This window comes from Nothobranchius furzeri, chromosome 2, assembly GCF_043380555.1.
Source record: "Nothobranchius furzeri strain GRZ-AD chromosome 2, NfurGRZ-RIMD1, whole genome shotgun sequence".
NCBI classification, from domain to species: Eukaryota; Metazoa; Chordata; class Actinopteri; order Cyprinodontiformes; family Nothobranchiidae; genus Nothobranchius; species Nothobranchius furzeri.
Genome location: NC_091742.1, coordinates 22734866 through 22747844, shown reverse-complemented (window position 1 = coordinate 22747844; position 12979 = coordinate 22734866). Strand labels below are relative to the sequence as shown.

General features: G+C 43.1%; 1 protein-coding gene across 4 annotated transcripts in view; it reads right to left on the bottom strand.

Annotated features, from left to right (window-relative positions):
* plcb1l (phospholipase C beta 1-like) overlaps positions 1 to 4804 on the bottom strand; it is a 196247-nt gene extending 191443 nt beyond the window's left edge. For all 4 annotated transcript variants that reach the window (XR_011516725.1, XM_015948147.3, XM_070545047.1 and 1 more), the window contains exon 1: positions 4521 to 4804. Coding sequence is in view for 3 of the 4 variants with exons in the window: in XM_015948147.3 (XP_015803633.3) it covers positions 4521 to 4619 (99 nt within the window). In the remaining variant the exon portion in view is untranslated. The remainder of the gene's footprint in view (positions 1 to 4520) is intronic.
* Positions 4805 to 12979: the final 8175 nt, after the last annotated feature.

The following is a 12979-nucleotide window of genomic DNA, read 5'->3' as shown; positions in this document are numbered from 1 at the left end:
CAACAACTTCCTCGTTCCACTAAATGAAATCAAACATTCTTGGCAACGTGTGGTAACTGATGAGTTTTCTGTGGCGCCGGTTAAGGAGAACTTGTGAGCTTCGGGGAATCTGCCTAATGATGTGAGAGCGGTAATTTTCACAAGCATATTTCCTAATGTCTTAACTCTCCACGGCCACCACCACAAACACATTAAGCCATCGTGGACTCTGAGCGAAGATTTCCTCATGGGTCTGCGCATTAAAGAAAAGTTCCTTCAAGCACCAGGGATTAAAACTGGGAGAAAATTGACGGATTACTTCATGCTGTGTTTCCGCTTTACCCAATCGTGTCCCACTGCATTGAAAATGTTTTTTTTTAAATTGTCATTTGGACTCAACATTAACGAGACCACATTAGAAAGCAGTGGTCTGCTCATGGCAGAGGGAACATCAGATTACTCACTCACTTGCGGAAATACACACACCCTGAGGACATTAATCCAAGACAAAAAATGGAGTGCCATTATTTTAGTGAAGCATCTGTACCATTAGCATCACCTTAGGGGGCATGTTAGTGTGGAGCTTTGAGCTCAGCACATTTTTGTTCTGAGCATGATACATTCTTCTACTTTAAGGGACTTTATTTTGCCCCCCAACCCCCCACCCACCACCCACCACCACCCCCGGCAGAGCCTGTTAATATCATAGTCAGTGATAGGTAATTTTAGATTTATCCCATATTACCTTAAAGGATAACACACACACAAGCCCCCTTCAGACAGGCCATGAAAAACGGAAATGTTCCGGACTCTGTCCGTAAGACCTTTCTGTCTGAATACAAACATCCGGATAACGTGTTCTGGAATTTATCCGGACGAAGCCCCCTAGTAACAGGTCCGGACTTGTTACGGACAGGGTGGCTGCTTCAGACTGGTGAGGTAAAATTCCGGACAAGAGGGAGGGGGAGGAGGAGGGGCCCGGGGGACGCTGTGCGCACCTAGATAGCCCGCTGCTGTAGCATGCGGCGAACCACGACAGCTCGCCTCCTACGGTACCGCCTAGACGCGCGACGGAGCGCTTCACACCGCTTCAGTGATTCCTTTAACCATTGAGCTTCATCATCCAGGTCTCTTATGCATCTTCGTGTGCGCAGAATTATGCTTAAGCGCCTCGTGATTTTTATCTTGAGAGGCGCTATAGAAATGATATTTTCTTCTTCTTCTTAACATAAGTCCGACCCCCCGCCCCCCACCCCCACCACCACCCCCGCCGCCGTCAGACATCTGGAACTTTTCCCTGCTGTGTGAACGCAGCCGAAAGGCCAAGTTCCGGTACAAAAGTGGTGTGTCTGAAAACACAGTTCCGGTTAAAAACCGGATTGAATTGTCCGCAAATGTTCCAGAATGTCAGTCTGAAAAGGGCTACAGAGAGAGAGGTTATTTGTAATGTCCATGATTCGTCATGCGAGAGCTGGGCGCAGAAACCCCTCCATGGAGCTAACCAGCCCCCCTCTGTTCCTGGGGAAAGCCTTCAGGTCACCAGCTCTGCATCCCCGCATTCTCCACCAAAATGTTAAGTAACTACATGTGGGGTAATATTTAATCTCCATAACCCTGGAACCTGAAATAACACTCATGACAACAAGGATGACATTTTACCCCGAGTCCCCAAAATAATGGAGAGTTAACGCAGGGAAAAACCTCCTCCGAGGCTTTTCCCCCGTCACTCCCAAGTCTCCTCAGTTTCCCAGGGGCTTTATTCAGCAAAAGGATGGGGGAGAAGGCGGGCCTTCTCAGGTTACAGAGGTACAGTTTTCAGTTGGAAACCCACAATCAACATCCCTGCTCAACCTTTCGTGAACAGCAACAGTTGGCAAAAACAGAGATTCATGATGTGTTAACACAAAATGGGCATCTTTTAGGCCTCAAAAAGGTACAATTATAAAAATACCCAACAGTCAGTAAGCATCTAACTAAAACACATGTTTTTATTCCCATATTACAGTTGAGGTTTAGTTTATCTTGCATAGAGGATGAGATAGCTTAGTTATCATTATCTTCTATATTTTAACATGCAACCAGGAATTTCATGAGCTGTAGACGCAGCCGCCTGACAATGCCGAACGTGTTTGTGTGACTTCGGCTGGGGAGGTCTGGGACTTGTGTAAACATTTCTAGAAGGATTCTGATTGCTCTTCTATTCTTTCTCAACAATCAGCCACCAAGCATTGTGTGCTGAAGTGTGCAGATTTTTTTGTTCCCCAGGCTCCCTGCTTACCGCCCTAACTGCTCCAAATCATGCATTATAATACAGCGTGTCACTCCAGCACTGTAAAAAAAATGCTTTATATATTTTCCTGTGCCAACTCAGAGTACAAAAATCCACATAAAACCACAACAGGACACAGAATTTCATGAATATCACATTTGAATTTGTTGCTGTGAATTTGGAGAAGAGTCCTACATCCAAAGCTGTGATAAGATGCAATTCTGTGCCAGTTTCTGATTGAGCCATGCAATGATACAGAGAGGAAATAGGAAAAGAGAAAGGAATAGGACTGTAAGTATTAGTGCATGCAACTGTATTTCTCAGGAACGTACTGGATCTGGAGATAGGCCCACATGTATAAATCTGCTGTGCATGAACACGGCTGGACCAAGTGTGGTGGAGGGTTCCAGGAGGCAGAAGAGCAGGCACGGATGAAATGAAAATGGATTTAATAGCAACGGGAGTGACAGGACAAAACGAGACATGCACATACAATGATCTGACGAAGACAGCAACAAGGAGGGAGGTATAAATACACAGGGAAATCAGGAACACATGGGCAGAGTAGCGAGGGACAGGTGAGAACAATAAGGACTAATCAGGGCAGGAGAGGGACAGTCAGGAGGGCAGGGACAGATCGTGACAGTACCCCCCCCCCCCCCTCCCTTAAGGGGCGGATACCAGACGCCCACAAGGCCACACAACACAGGAGACTGGGAACACTTGACTTGGCGGGGACAGGACTGGAAGACTCGACTTGACTGGAAACATGATCCGCCCCGGCCTCCCTGACTGTGTCGGTACTGTCACGATCTGCCCCTGCCCTCCTGACTGTCTCTCTTCTGCCCTGATTACTCCTTATTGTTCTCACCTGTCCCTCGCTACTCTGCCCATGCATTCCTGATTTCCCTGTGTATTTGTACCTCCCTCCTTGTTGCTGTCTTCGTCAGATCATTGTTTGTTCATGCGTGTTTTGTCCCGTCTCTCCCTTTCCACCATTAAACCATTTTTATTTTTTCATCCGTGCCTGCTTTCCTGCCTCCTGAACCCTCCACCACACTTGGTCCGCCATCTCCACCCTTCACATCATGACAAAAACAGAGACACAAATCTCTGCTCCAACAAAAACAAAAGCTTAAAGAAAAGAGCACTCATTAGCGATTACAAGTTAAAGAACAACTTGAATTCTGAGATGATTGAGTGCTTGTTTGGCATGGTTTGCTCACAGCCGTCACCGCATTCACACATATACAACACCCCTAAACCAAACGCCATCTGCAGTGCGTTTGGCTCACCTGAACTCTTAATCGGACCGTGTTTTTGCACCGATGATCTCATAAATGAATCTTCTAAAATGCCACTAGCAACAAAGCAGCAGCATGGCCTCTTATTTAACAAGATTTGAAGCCAAAAAGTGACACGTCTCTGCACTTCCATCAAATTTACAGGAGGAGAAACAAACCATTTGCAAGAATTTGCACTATTTGCAGTGCTGATATGCAAATTGTCAGAGTAAACACTAGCCACAATAAAAAAAAAATAGGCGAAACCAGAGAAATGCAGGCACCTATTCAAATGACATGGGGAAACAAATATCACAGAAAGTCCCTTTCAGATAGTGCTGGAGATGAAAATAATCATTACCTTGAAAAAGGTCATTCGTTTTAATCTAAAAATGGAAGAGCTCCATCTTTATGTGGAGCCTCTGCAGGGTAATTAGTGAGGTGTGTTGTTGTGAGGCCTCTAAAAGGCGCACTGGGGCCACAGAGGTCTGCTGAAAGCTGCTTTAGTGAGTGGTAATCAAGGTTAGACTTTCTTAAAGACGACAAACCAAACAGGTGCCGAGGTGGATCTGCTTTTTAAAAATGAGCTGAGTTGATCAAATGTTTGCTGCAGAAAATGATCTGAAATCAGTTCAAACTGTTCCTTTTATTTAATGAGAAATAATTACATTCACGTATACACGCGCACTCGTGAACACGTGCACTTCCTCGCGCGCACCTTTACAAATCCTCTGCACTGGGACGCAAACAAAGCATGCGTCTGCGTGCAGCGGTTTGTGCAGCGCTGTTTTGGGAAGGCAAACACAGTGAGTGAAAATTCAATCAGTCCCGTGTTGTTGTCGATTATTGATTGTGTAATAAGCTGCATTGGGGGGGGGGGGGGGGGGGGGTCTGCATGACAAGCAACGCGTGCAAAGAACAGCCAAAGACAAAGAGAGGAGGAATAAAAAATAAAACAAGCACTTCTGGCCTGGCTGGCCGTTACTTACATCATCCCATTTCATGAATTTGTTGCCCTTTCTCAGGCACTCGGGCACGGACACTGGCTTGAGCTGCAGCGCATGAACTCCCGGCTGTGCCCCGGCCATTGGCTCATCCACTCCTCTCGACGCACGGCGCGGGGAGAAATCTGTCTTCTTTCCCTTCGTCTCCTTGTTTAATCTTCTTAAAAGCAGGCGGACGGAGGACCCCCACTACTGCCGGTGGGTCATGTCCGCTTTGACGGCAGCGGTGGCGCGTTTCGGGTTTGGAGAGATGTGGAGGCGGGCGCAGGCGCAGCGGACCGGGGCCACTGACTGACTGAGAGACTGACATGCGAAAAGGGAGAGAGAGAGAGAGAGAGAGAGAGAGAGAGAGAGAGAGAGAGAGAGAGAGAGAGAGAGAGAGAGAGAGAGAGAGAGAGAGAGAGAGAGAGAGAGAGAGAGAGAGAGAGAGAGAGAGAGAGGAGAGGGAGAGGGAGAGAGAGCGAGAGCGAGCGGCGGGACGCGCATCTGAATGAGTTTCACGTCTGCTTTCAAACTGAAGCTACAAGTCAATCCAGGGACAGCATCGATGCTCTGCGTGTTCTGGCGCCTCCGTGTGTCCGCGGCAACACGATGCGCCAACTGGGGCCCCTGAGGGGGGGCCGCCCCTCTAAACATTGATGTTACAGGAGCAGGTGGTTTTAAAAAAATGTAGATTTTTTTTTCCTGTTGAATTATAATGTGTGGATTTCTCCCACATGTCAGGAGATTTATGCTTCAGCCAATCAGAATTAACCTTCTGGTTGGGGACATCTAAACCCATCACAACCTGAGCAGATGAGAGAAAAAGTATGTTTTCCACTTTTATCCCCCAAATTCCCAATATTTCATACAAACATTATTTTTAACCATTTACATGCTTATGAGTTTGTATTTCTTATAAGTATTTATTTGTAGCACAACCAGCAGAAGCAGCTGTCAGCCTGGGGGCGCTGCCAACACAATAGTTTCATCACGTGATCTGTGTACATGAAGGGTGGTGCAGAGGCGTTCACGATTCAGTATTTGTTAGATCACTGTTTCTAAACACCAGCAGACTAGCCGTTAGCTCATCACTCCAGTTTATAGTCATTTCTCCAACGCGGATCTTGATTTAGTAGCTTTCTAGAAATTAACCTTTAAAAGTATTTTCATTCAGTTGTTTCATTATTATCAGTGTCATCTTCTCACTCTGGCGTGTGAGATCCAATTTAAAATGCTCCTCTTGAATTTGATGAAGAATTAACTTTAGCAACGGGCACCCATCCTGTAAACAGTTTCAAGAAAATAAGGTTGAAAATAACAAAACGAACCCCTGACAAAGTTTAGTTCCGATTTTTTTTAATCCTCTGTTGGGCAAAACTTTTTATTTTAAACCTCTGGCATCAACTGCTGGAGTCAACTGTTGACCAAATATCTCATGAAAAACTGCTCCTATTGAAATAAAGAACAGGAAGTAACCATATGTACCTGATTGGCTTTAGGGGCAGATGGCTGCCACAGCTGACACACCAAGTGAGATTCTTGCGTGAGATTGTGCATAGCCATATTTTCAAGATTTGTCTACAATGATTATAACTCATATTTTACAGTAAAGGATTTTCACACACATTGTCGTGTTCTGTGACCCTCTGGTCCCTAGCCCCCTCCAGGTTTTCCTCATGTTCTCTTAGGCCCTGTCCACACGTAGCCGGGGATCTGCCAAAACGTAGATATTTTTCTACGTTTTGGCCTGTCATCCACACGAAAACGGATCTTTTTAAAAACTCCGGCCGAAGTGAAGATCTGCGTTTTCTCCGTTTTGGGTGTCTGCGTGTGGACAGACAAAACCGGAGTTTTAAGGTCTGCAACGTCACTTTCCGCGACAAAAAAATGCTGACATCACGTGTGCGACCTGTGTTTACACTAGCCGACAGCATGGATGCCCTCAGAGCTGCGCTCGCTTTATCAATTGTCCAAGCGCTTTTTGCTTGTTTGTTGTTGCAAGCGGAATTACTGCTCCTTGCGGAAGACCACAGACGAAGGACGAGGTTAAGAACGGGGGAAGTACTGCCGCCTACAGGTTTGGCATGTCCTTAACAACGTATTTATCCGGGTACGTGTGGACAGAGTTTTTTTTAAAACGAGGTGGTGTGGATGAAAGTTTTTGGAGGGGCGGATATTCGTTTTTAAAAAAAACCCGGCTACATGTGGACTAGGCCTCAGTCTCCCCACTGTAGTTTCTGTAGGTCTATTATTTCAATTCCTTAGTCTCCTTTAGTGTGTGTGTGTGTGTGTGTGTGTGTGTGTGTGTGTGTGTGTGTGTGTGTGTGTGTGTGTGTGTGTGTGTGTGTGTGTGTGTGTGCGTGCGCGCGCGTGTGTGTTCCCTTCCCCAGTTAGGTCTGTTTTCCTCCCCTGCTCCGTTCTGCTTCTGTTATTGGTTTCACCTGTGCCCAGTTCCCCACGCACCTGCTCCTCGTCTCCTACCACCCCAGCCCTGTGTTTATAACCCTGTCTGTGTCTCCATAGTTTGTCGGTCCATTGTCAGTGTTGTTTTTGTTCCCCTCGAGTATCTATAGATTCTCGCTCAAGAGTGAGCTTTGGTTTTTGACCTTTTGGAACGTTTGAACTTTGGCTTTGAGTCCTGCAGTTTTTGCTTTTTAGTTCTCACCCCCAATAAAAGGATTCTTTAATTATACAACCTCTCCTGCCTTGAGTTGTGGTGTTCTGCATTTTGGGTCCAATCCTCCTGTGCCTGCAGGGTGACACACATGTGTTGGTGCGCACACATCTCTCTGAGCATCTTTTCTTTGTGTTTTTTAAAACTTGCATGAGCCAAGAAAGCCTTCAGCAATTTTTTAGACTAAAACTTTGTTAAATATTAAGCTGCTCAGGGCAGTTTATATCACCCAAAATTGGTGTTTCCTGCAATTTCATAAAGTAGAAAAAATAATTTGTACTTCATATCAGCTTTCATAGGTCTTCGTTTAGTCAGTTGCTGCTTTTCACAATAAAAGCCCGCTAAATTGTTTAAGAACTTTTCATTTCAGTTTTATTATATCGGTTGTTTCATCTAATTAATGGTAAATAGTGAAAGACCAGATATTAGGCTAAGGATGCGTGTCAAGAGATGAAAGAGAGAAAATGATCAGAACCAGAATTTCAACAATAAAACACCCACTGTAGATGTGTTGCGGAGATCCTCAGCACCACGGACTTTAGCATCCAACATATTTCTTATTTTCTCCCCTGAGGCTTCAAGTAAGCTATAAAATCACCCACAACAACGCTGGTGTGGTCTTGTGCAATTATTCTGGAAAAGGATATGCCAAACCAGTGATGAACAAACGTGATTAAATCACCGAATTTAAGTTTTACGGGTCGGCTTCATAACAAATCTGACATTCATTTATTTGACATTTGAGGTATTTTAGAATTATAGCAGACAACAACAAAATAATCAATGGTCTATCCAGCAGTTTTTTAATAGTCCTGCCAATATAATTCAATCCAACATGGATCTTGCTAATTCCCATCATAATGGAAACAATCAATCCAGAAAATATGTGGAAGGACAACCGCACCAAAATCATTAAGTCCAGTCATGTGGAAACAGTGTTAGAATTAGAACAAATCATGCTGATTTTTGCAAATCCACCCATCCTGGTGACGAACTCTCCAAAACGTTGCTGTTATTGGTCCTAATGTATGTATTTTAATCAGATGGTTGTAATCATGAGGACACTGTCTAGTGTTTAAAATGAACTTTAGAGCAAATCTGGAGTGCTTGCTAACAGAATTAACCATTTCTGTAACCCCTGTATCAAAAATGAATAATTTACTTGTTAGAAGTGATATACAGATACGTGTTCCAGCATTTTCACATGAAGTTGAGGATCCATTGTGCAGCTAACAGTAATGCCAACAAAAACCTTGATGTTCAAGGTGGATCCTCTAGAGTTCTCTAGCTGTCCATCCATCTGCTGATGAATGATCTAAAACTTCAATTTCAACCTAGAAACTCCTTTCAGATCAAGGATTTGTCATCCACACAGCAGATATCCAAGATGTCCGTGTTGTAGAGTCTGAAACATAAACACTCCTCCTGCACAGACGTGGTTTTAGAGAGTGATTTGCTTCCTGTCCAGAGACCGAGGATGAACAGTGACGGAGTCGTTTCCACATGCACATGATGAGGAACAGGTGCTCCCAAATGACTGTCTCCTGGAGCTCTTCTTAACATTATTATCTTGAGATCTACCCCGAGCTGCACACTTAGCATGCCGTTAACCGTGCTGAATGGTGGACTTTGAAATCATATTACATTAATGTGTTCATTCGTGAGGAGAACAGGCTACAAAGAAATGGTCAGTTTTCTCTTTTTAATTCAGATTTCAGATCTGTGTGAGTGCAGCCACTGAATTAGACAGTGTGGAAACCTTTATTTTACAGTAAAATTGTTGAAAATCCTTCATCTCTTTGCTATTTCTGCTACAGAGTGAGAAACTGTCCACACTTAAGAATGTTTTGCATTTCAACATTTTCCTGAGAATGAAAATCAAGGAGTAATTACACTATTGTTGTGGCTGATAAGGGCTCCATAGAGAACAGTGAGTTTTATTTTTGATTGATGGAATTTTCACTTCTCCAGCTGTGTCTAGAGATGATTCTGATGAATGTGCAGACTAAAGTGACCAGTCATCTTATTTTATTCATCATTTATCAGATGATGCCAGTCAGACTTTGCAGCTTTTATCCAGGATGTCTATCATGTGTAGCTTTGAAACCACCAATCATCACATGTATGCCAAACCAATTAAAGGGGCTTTACGGACTTTTGAATTTTTATGCTCGCTATTGCCCCCTCAGGCCAAAAGCGTAATGGCAGCTTCAATAGGAGGCTCGTGCACGAGGCGCGCATGCTGTACGTGCACACTCCTTAACGAAAATAACAGCTGAGACAGTCCCATGTGTGTGTGTGTGGTCCGGAGGACAGAGGACAGGAGAACGCACAGCTAATTAATTAAATAATTTGGTTCTGTACCTTTCTCTTCAGCACAGCCGACAAAGGTTTATGATGGGTCAGTCCTCCTGCATGCTCAGATCATTCCCCTCCCTTGCTTGAAAAATTGTTCCAAAATGAAAGTTGAACCCAAATCTTTTTTATCTGTGAATTCAATGCCGTTCGGTGAGTCTCAAATAAAAATTTGGGCATCTTACTGTAAAAAAACATACCATTAATGTAAAAAAGAAACTCTAAATGAACTATGTTCACATCTAGAATCAAACCCAGGTCTTCTACATGAGAGTCAGACATCTTACAAGGTGAGCTACACTCTAGTAACATTTATAGTATCTGTAACTTTTATATCCTCGATGACAGCTGAAACAACGTCAAACCAAAGAACGGTTCAGAGCGAAAATGGCTATTTTGTTGCTAATTTGCAGGAAATATCTAGAAGAAAGTTCTACAGAAAGTAGCTAAGGGTCCTCAGAAATGTAGCTAGCTTTGTCACTAGGCGTTAGGAACAGCGACAAAGTGGCACTGCCTCTCTCTCTGCTGCTAAAGCTACGGATAGCAAATGCTACGGGCTATGTCTGAGCATGAACGCGCATGAAGCAGCCTGCTCGACCCGAGCATCTCTCTTTTTCTGTGATTTTACAGAAAAACAGGCAATCACAGTAAAAATGCCAGGGCTCATTCTACAGGACCAGGGCATTGCAGGAGAATGTATGAAGAAGACATTTATTATTTCTATACATGTTTTGGCTGTCAAACTTCCATAATGTCCCTTTAAATGACTCTTCAACACAGGAATAAAGTTAATTATTCATGCTAAAACTCTCTACAACCCTGTATACAATCATCAGATTGCAGGGGAGAGAACATGCAGACTCAGAAGCCAGCTGGACAATTAAAAGAAGAACCTTCTTTTACTCAGTGCCAGGACGATCAGATAAACAGTAATGTTTGAGGCCTGTAGGGAAATGGTCTGTTTTAGATGAAACCCACATTACCCCTCATCTGAACCCATGCAGGCTCACTCATCTCCAAGGCAGAACATTAGCAGCATCTTCTAGACCTTGCTTGGCACTGCACGTTACTTATTTACTCGTGTGTGTGTGTGTGTGTGTGTGTGTGTGTGTGTGTGTGTGTGTGTGTGTGTGTGTGTGTGTGTGTGTGTGTGTGTGTGTGTGTGTGTGTGTTTCTGTTGCACACAGCTCCTCCAAGTTTAAAATGAAGCATGATGACCAAATAACAGCTTGGACAGATGTTGATCCAGTCTCCTTTTACATTCAGTTGTTGTTGTTTACATGTTTTTCCACTTATATCTAAAACATGTTGGTGAGAGGAGGTCCAGTCCACCAAGAAAATGTGTCAAAGTCGTTCACTATATTTAATGTCCAAGTTTGCTAATTTTCCTACACATTTGTAGAGGTCTCTACAAATTCATGCCTTGCGAGTCGATCTCTGTCGGGAAAACGAGCTCTGGTGCTCCTGTAACAGGAAGTAGAGGTGAACCAGATGAGAGATGAGCTTCAGATGGAAGGATTTGAATTCTTTCCCTGATACCTTGCCTCGGATTGGCTAACAGCAACACAAGTCTACCACTGACTCTGTTTGCTTTGCAATGTTGACCCCATGGTTCAGGGCTGCCAACTCTCACGCAGTGAGCTTGAGGCACTTGCATTTGATGGTCTTTAAGTATCTTGTTCAAGGGCACAGTGACTGTTTCAGACTGAGCAGAGCTTGAACCTGAAACCCTTTGTTTAAGAGGCGATTATTTAACTATTCTGCCACTGTAAAAACATATATATATATATATATATATATATATATATATATATATATATATATATGTGTGTGTGTGTGTGTGTGTGTGTGTGTGTGTGTGTGTGTGTGTGTGTGTGTGTGTGTGTGTGTGTGTATACATTTACATATGTATATACACACACACACACACATATATATATATATCTGTGTGTGTGTGTGTGTGTGTGTGTGTGTGTATACATTTACATATGTATATACACATATATATTAGTTCAAGATCAGTCATTTTCCAATCACATCTAATGAACACACACACACACACACACAAACACACACACACACACACACACACACACACACACACACACACACACACACACATCCATACCCAAATTTTTTTAAAAGGTTAATTTTTTTATGGAAAAGCACAGATGTATTTGGATTTCATAATAAAATTATTTAAAATAAAAATTCATAATCAAATTATAAACTACTCAAAAATGAACAAATAAATCAAAAAACATAAAATAAGAAGAAAATATCATTTCTATAGTACCTCTAAAGATGAAAATCACGAGGCACTTAAGGGAAATGGTGATTTGGCGCCATCACGTGGTAATATTATAGAACAACATTTTTGTTCATTTAAACCGTGTAGTTTCTTCTCTCCTTCTTTCTCCTGTTCTTCCTCTACCTTCTACTCCCTCCTCCTCCCCATACTCCTCTTCATCCTTCCCTTCCTCCTCTTCTTTTCCTGTTTTACTAACACTCCCAAGGGAAAAAAATCTAAAGATTATGATGTCCTTTTTTCAGTTTTATTGTTGTAATTTTGTAATTTTTTGAATCAAAATTTTGTTATGGCTTTCTGCCACTGCAGGGTGCCAAATCACCATCACCACTTCCCTTCTAAAACAAAGATGCTTTCCAGGGTTTCTGATATAAGAAGGTGGTTTAAATGAACTAAAATTTTGTTCAGGAACTGCTCTGGAGTGGCTCTTTTATCTATCTGAACGTTCCTTCCCTGTGCCTGTCAAGTTTTGGTCCTCCTCAACCCCCTTGGTGTCCCTCAAGGTTCTTTGCTGGGGCCTGTACTCTTCCTCTTTCATCCGCTTCCTCTCCAGCAGATGCTGAACTCTTTTAAAGGAAATCTCCTTTCATCTTTATGCAGACGACAGCCAACTGTACATCTTTAAGCCCCGTGAGATGTCTAGCCCTGGCTGAATGAAATAAGCATGCTAGCAAGAAATGTATGCAGGAAATCAGAGAGAGCGTGGAAAAAAGCCAAACACACCCTATCTCTACAACATCTCCACCAATCCTTGAAAATCTATCAGGAACCGTTAAAATTTGAGAGGGAGAAATGTTTCTCCTCACTAATAAATAACAACCCTCACATCCTTTTTTAAGACATTTCACTCAATTTTGAATACCTTTCAGGCTTCTTTTTTGGATCACTCCACCCAAATATGCAATGATTTTCTCAGCTCCTTCTCAGACAAGAGAAATAACCTGAGGTCAGCTATAGATTGATCACGGGTGGAACCACTTCTTCCTTCCACCAGTCTGGTCATCCATGATCATTTTAAGACGATTACTACACATCAACTTGACAAAATTGTAAGTATAATGAAAATGCCATAATGCCACACTGGTGTACTCCCTGCCATTTTTTGAAGAGGCTAATTACATCTGT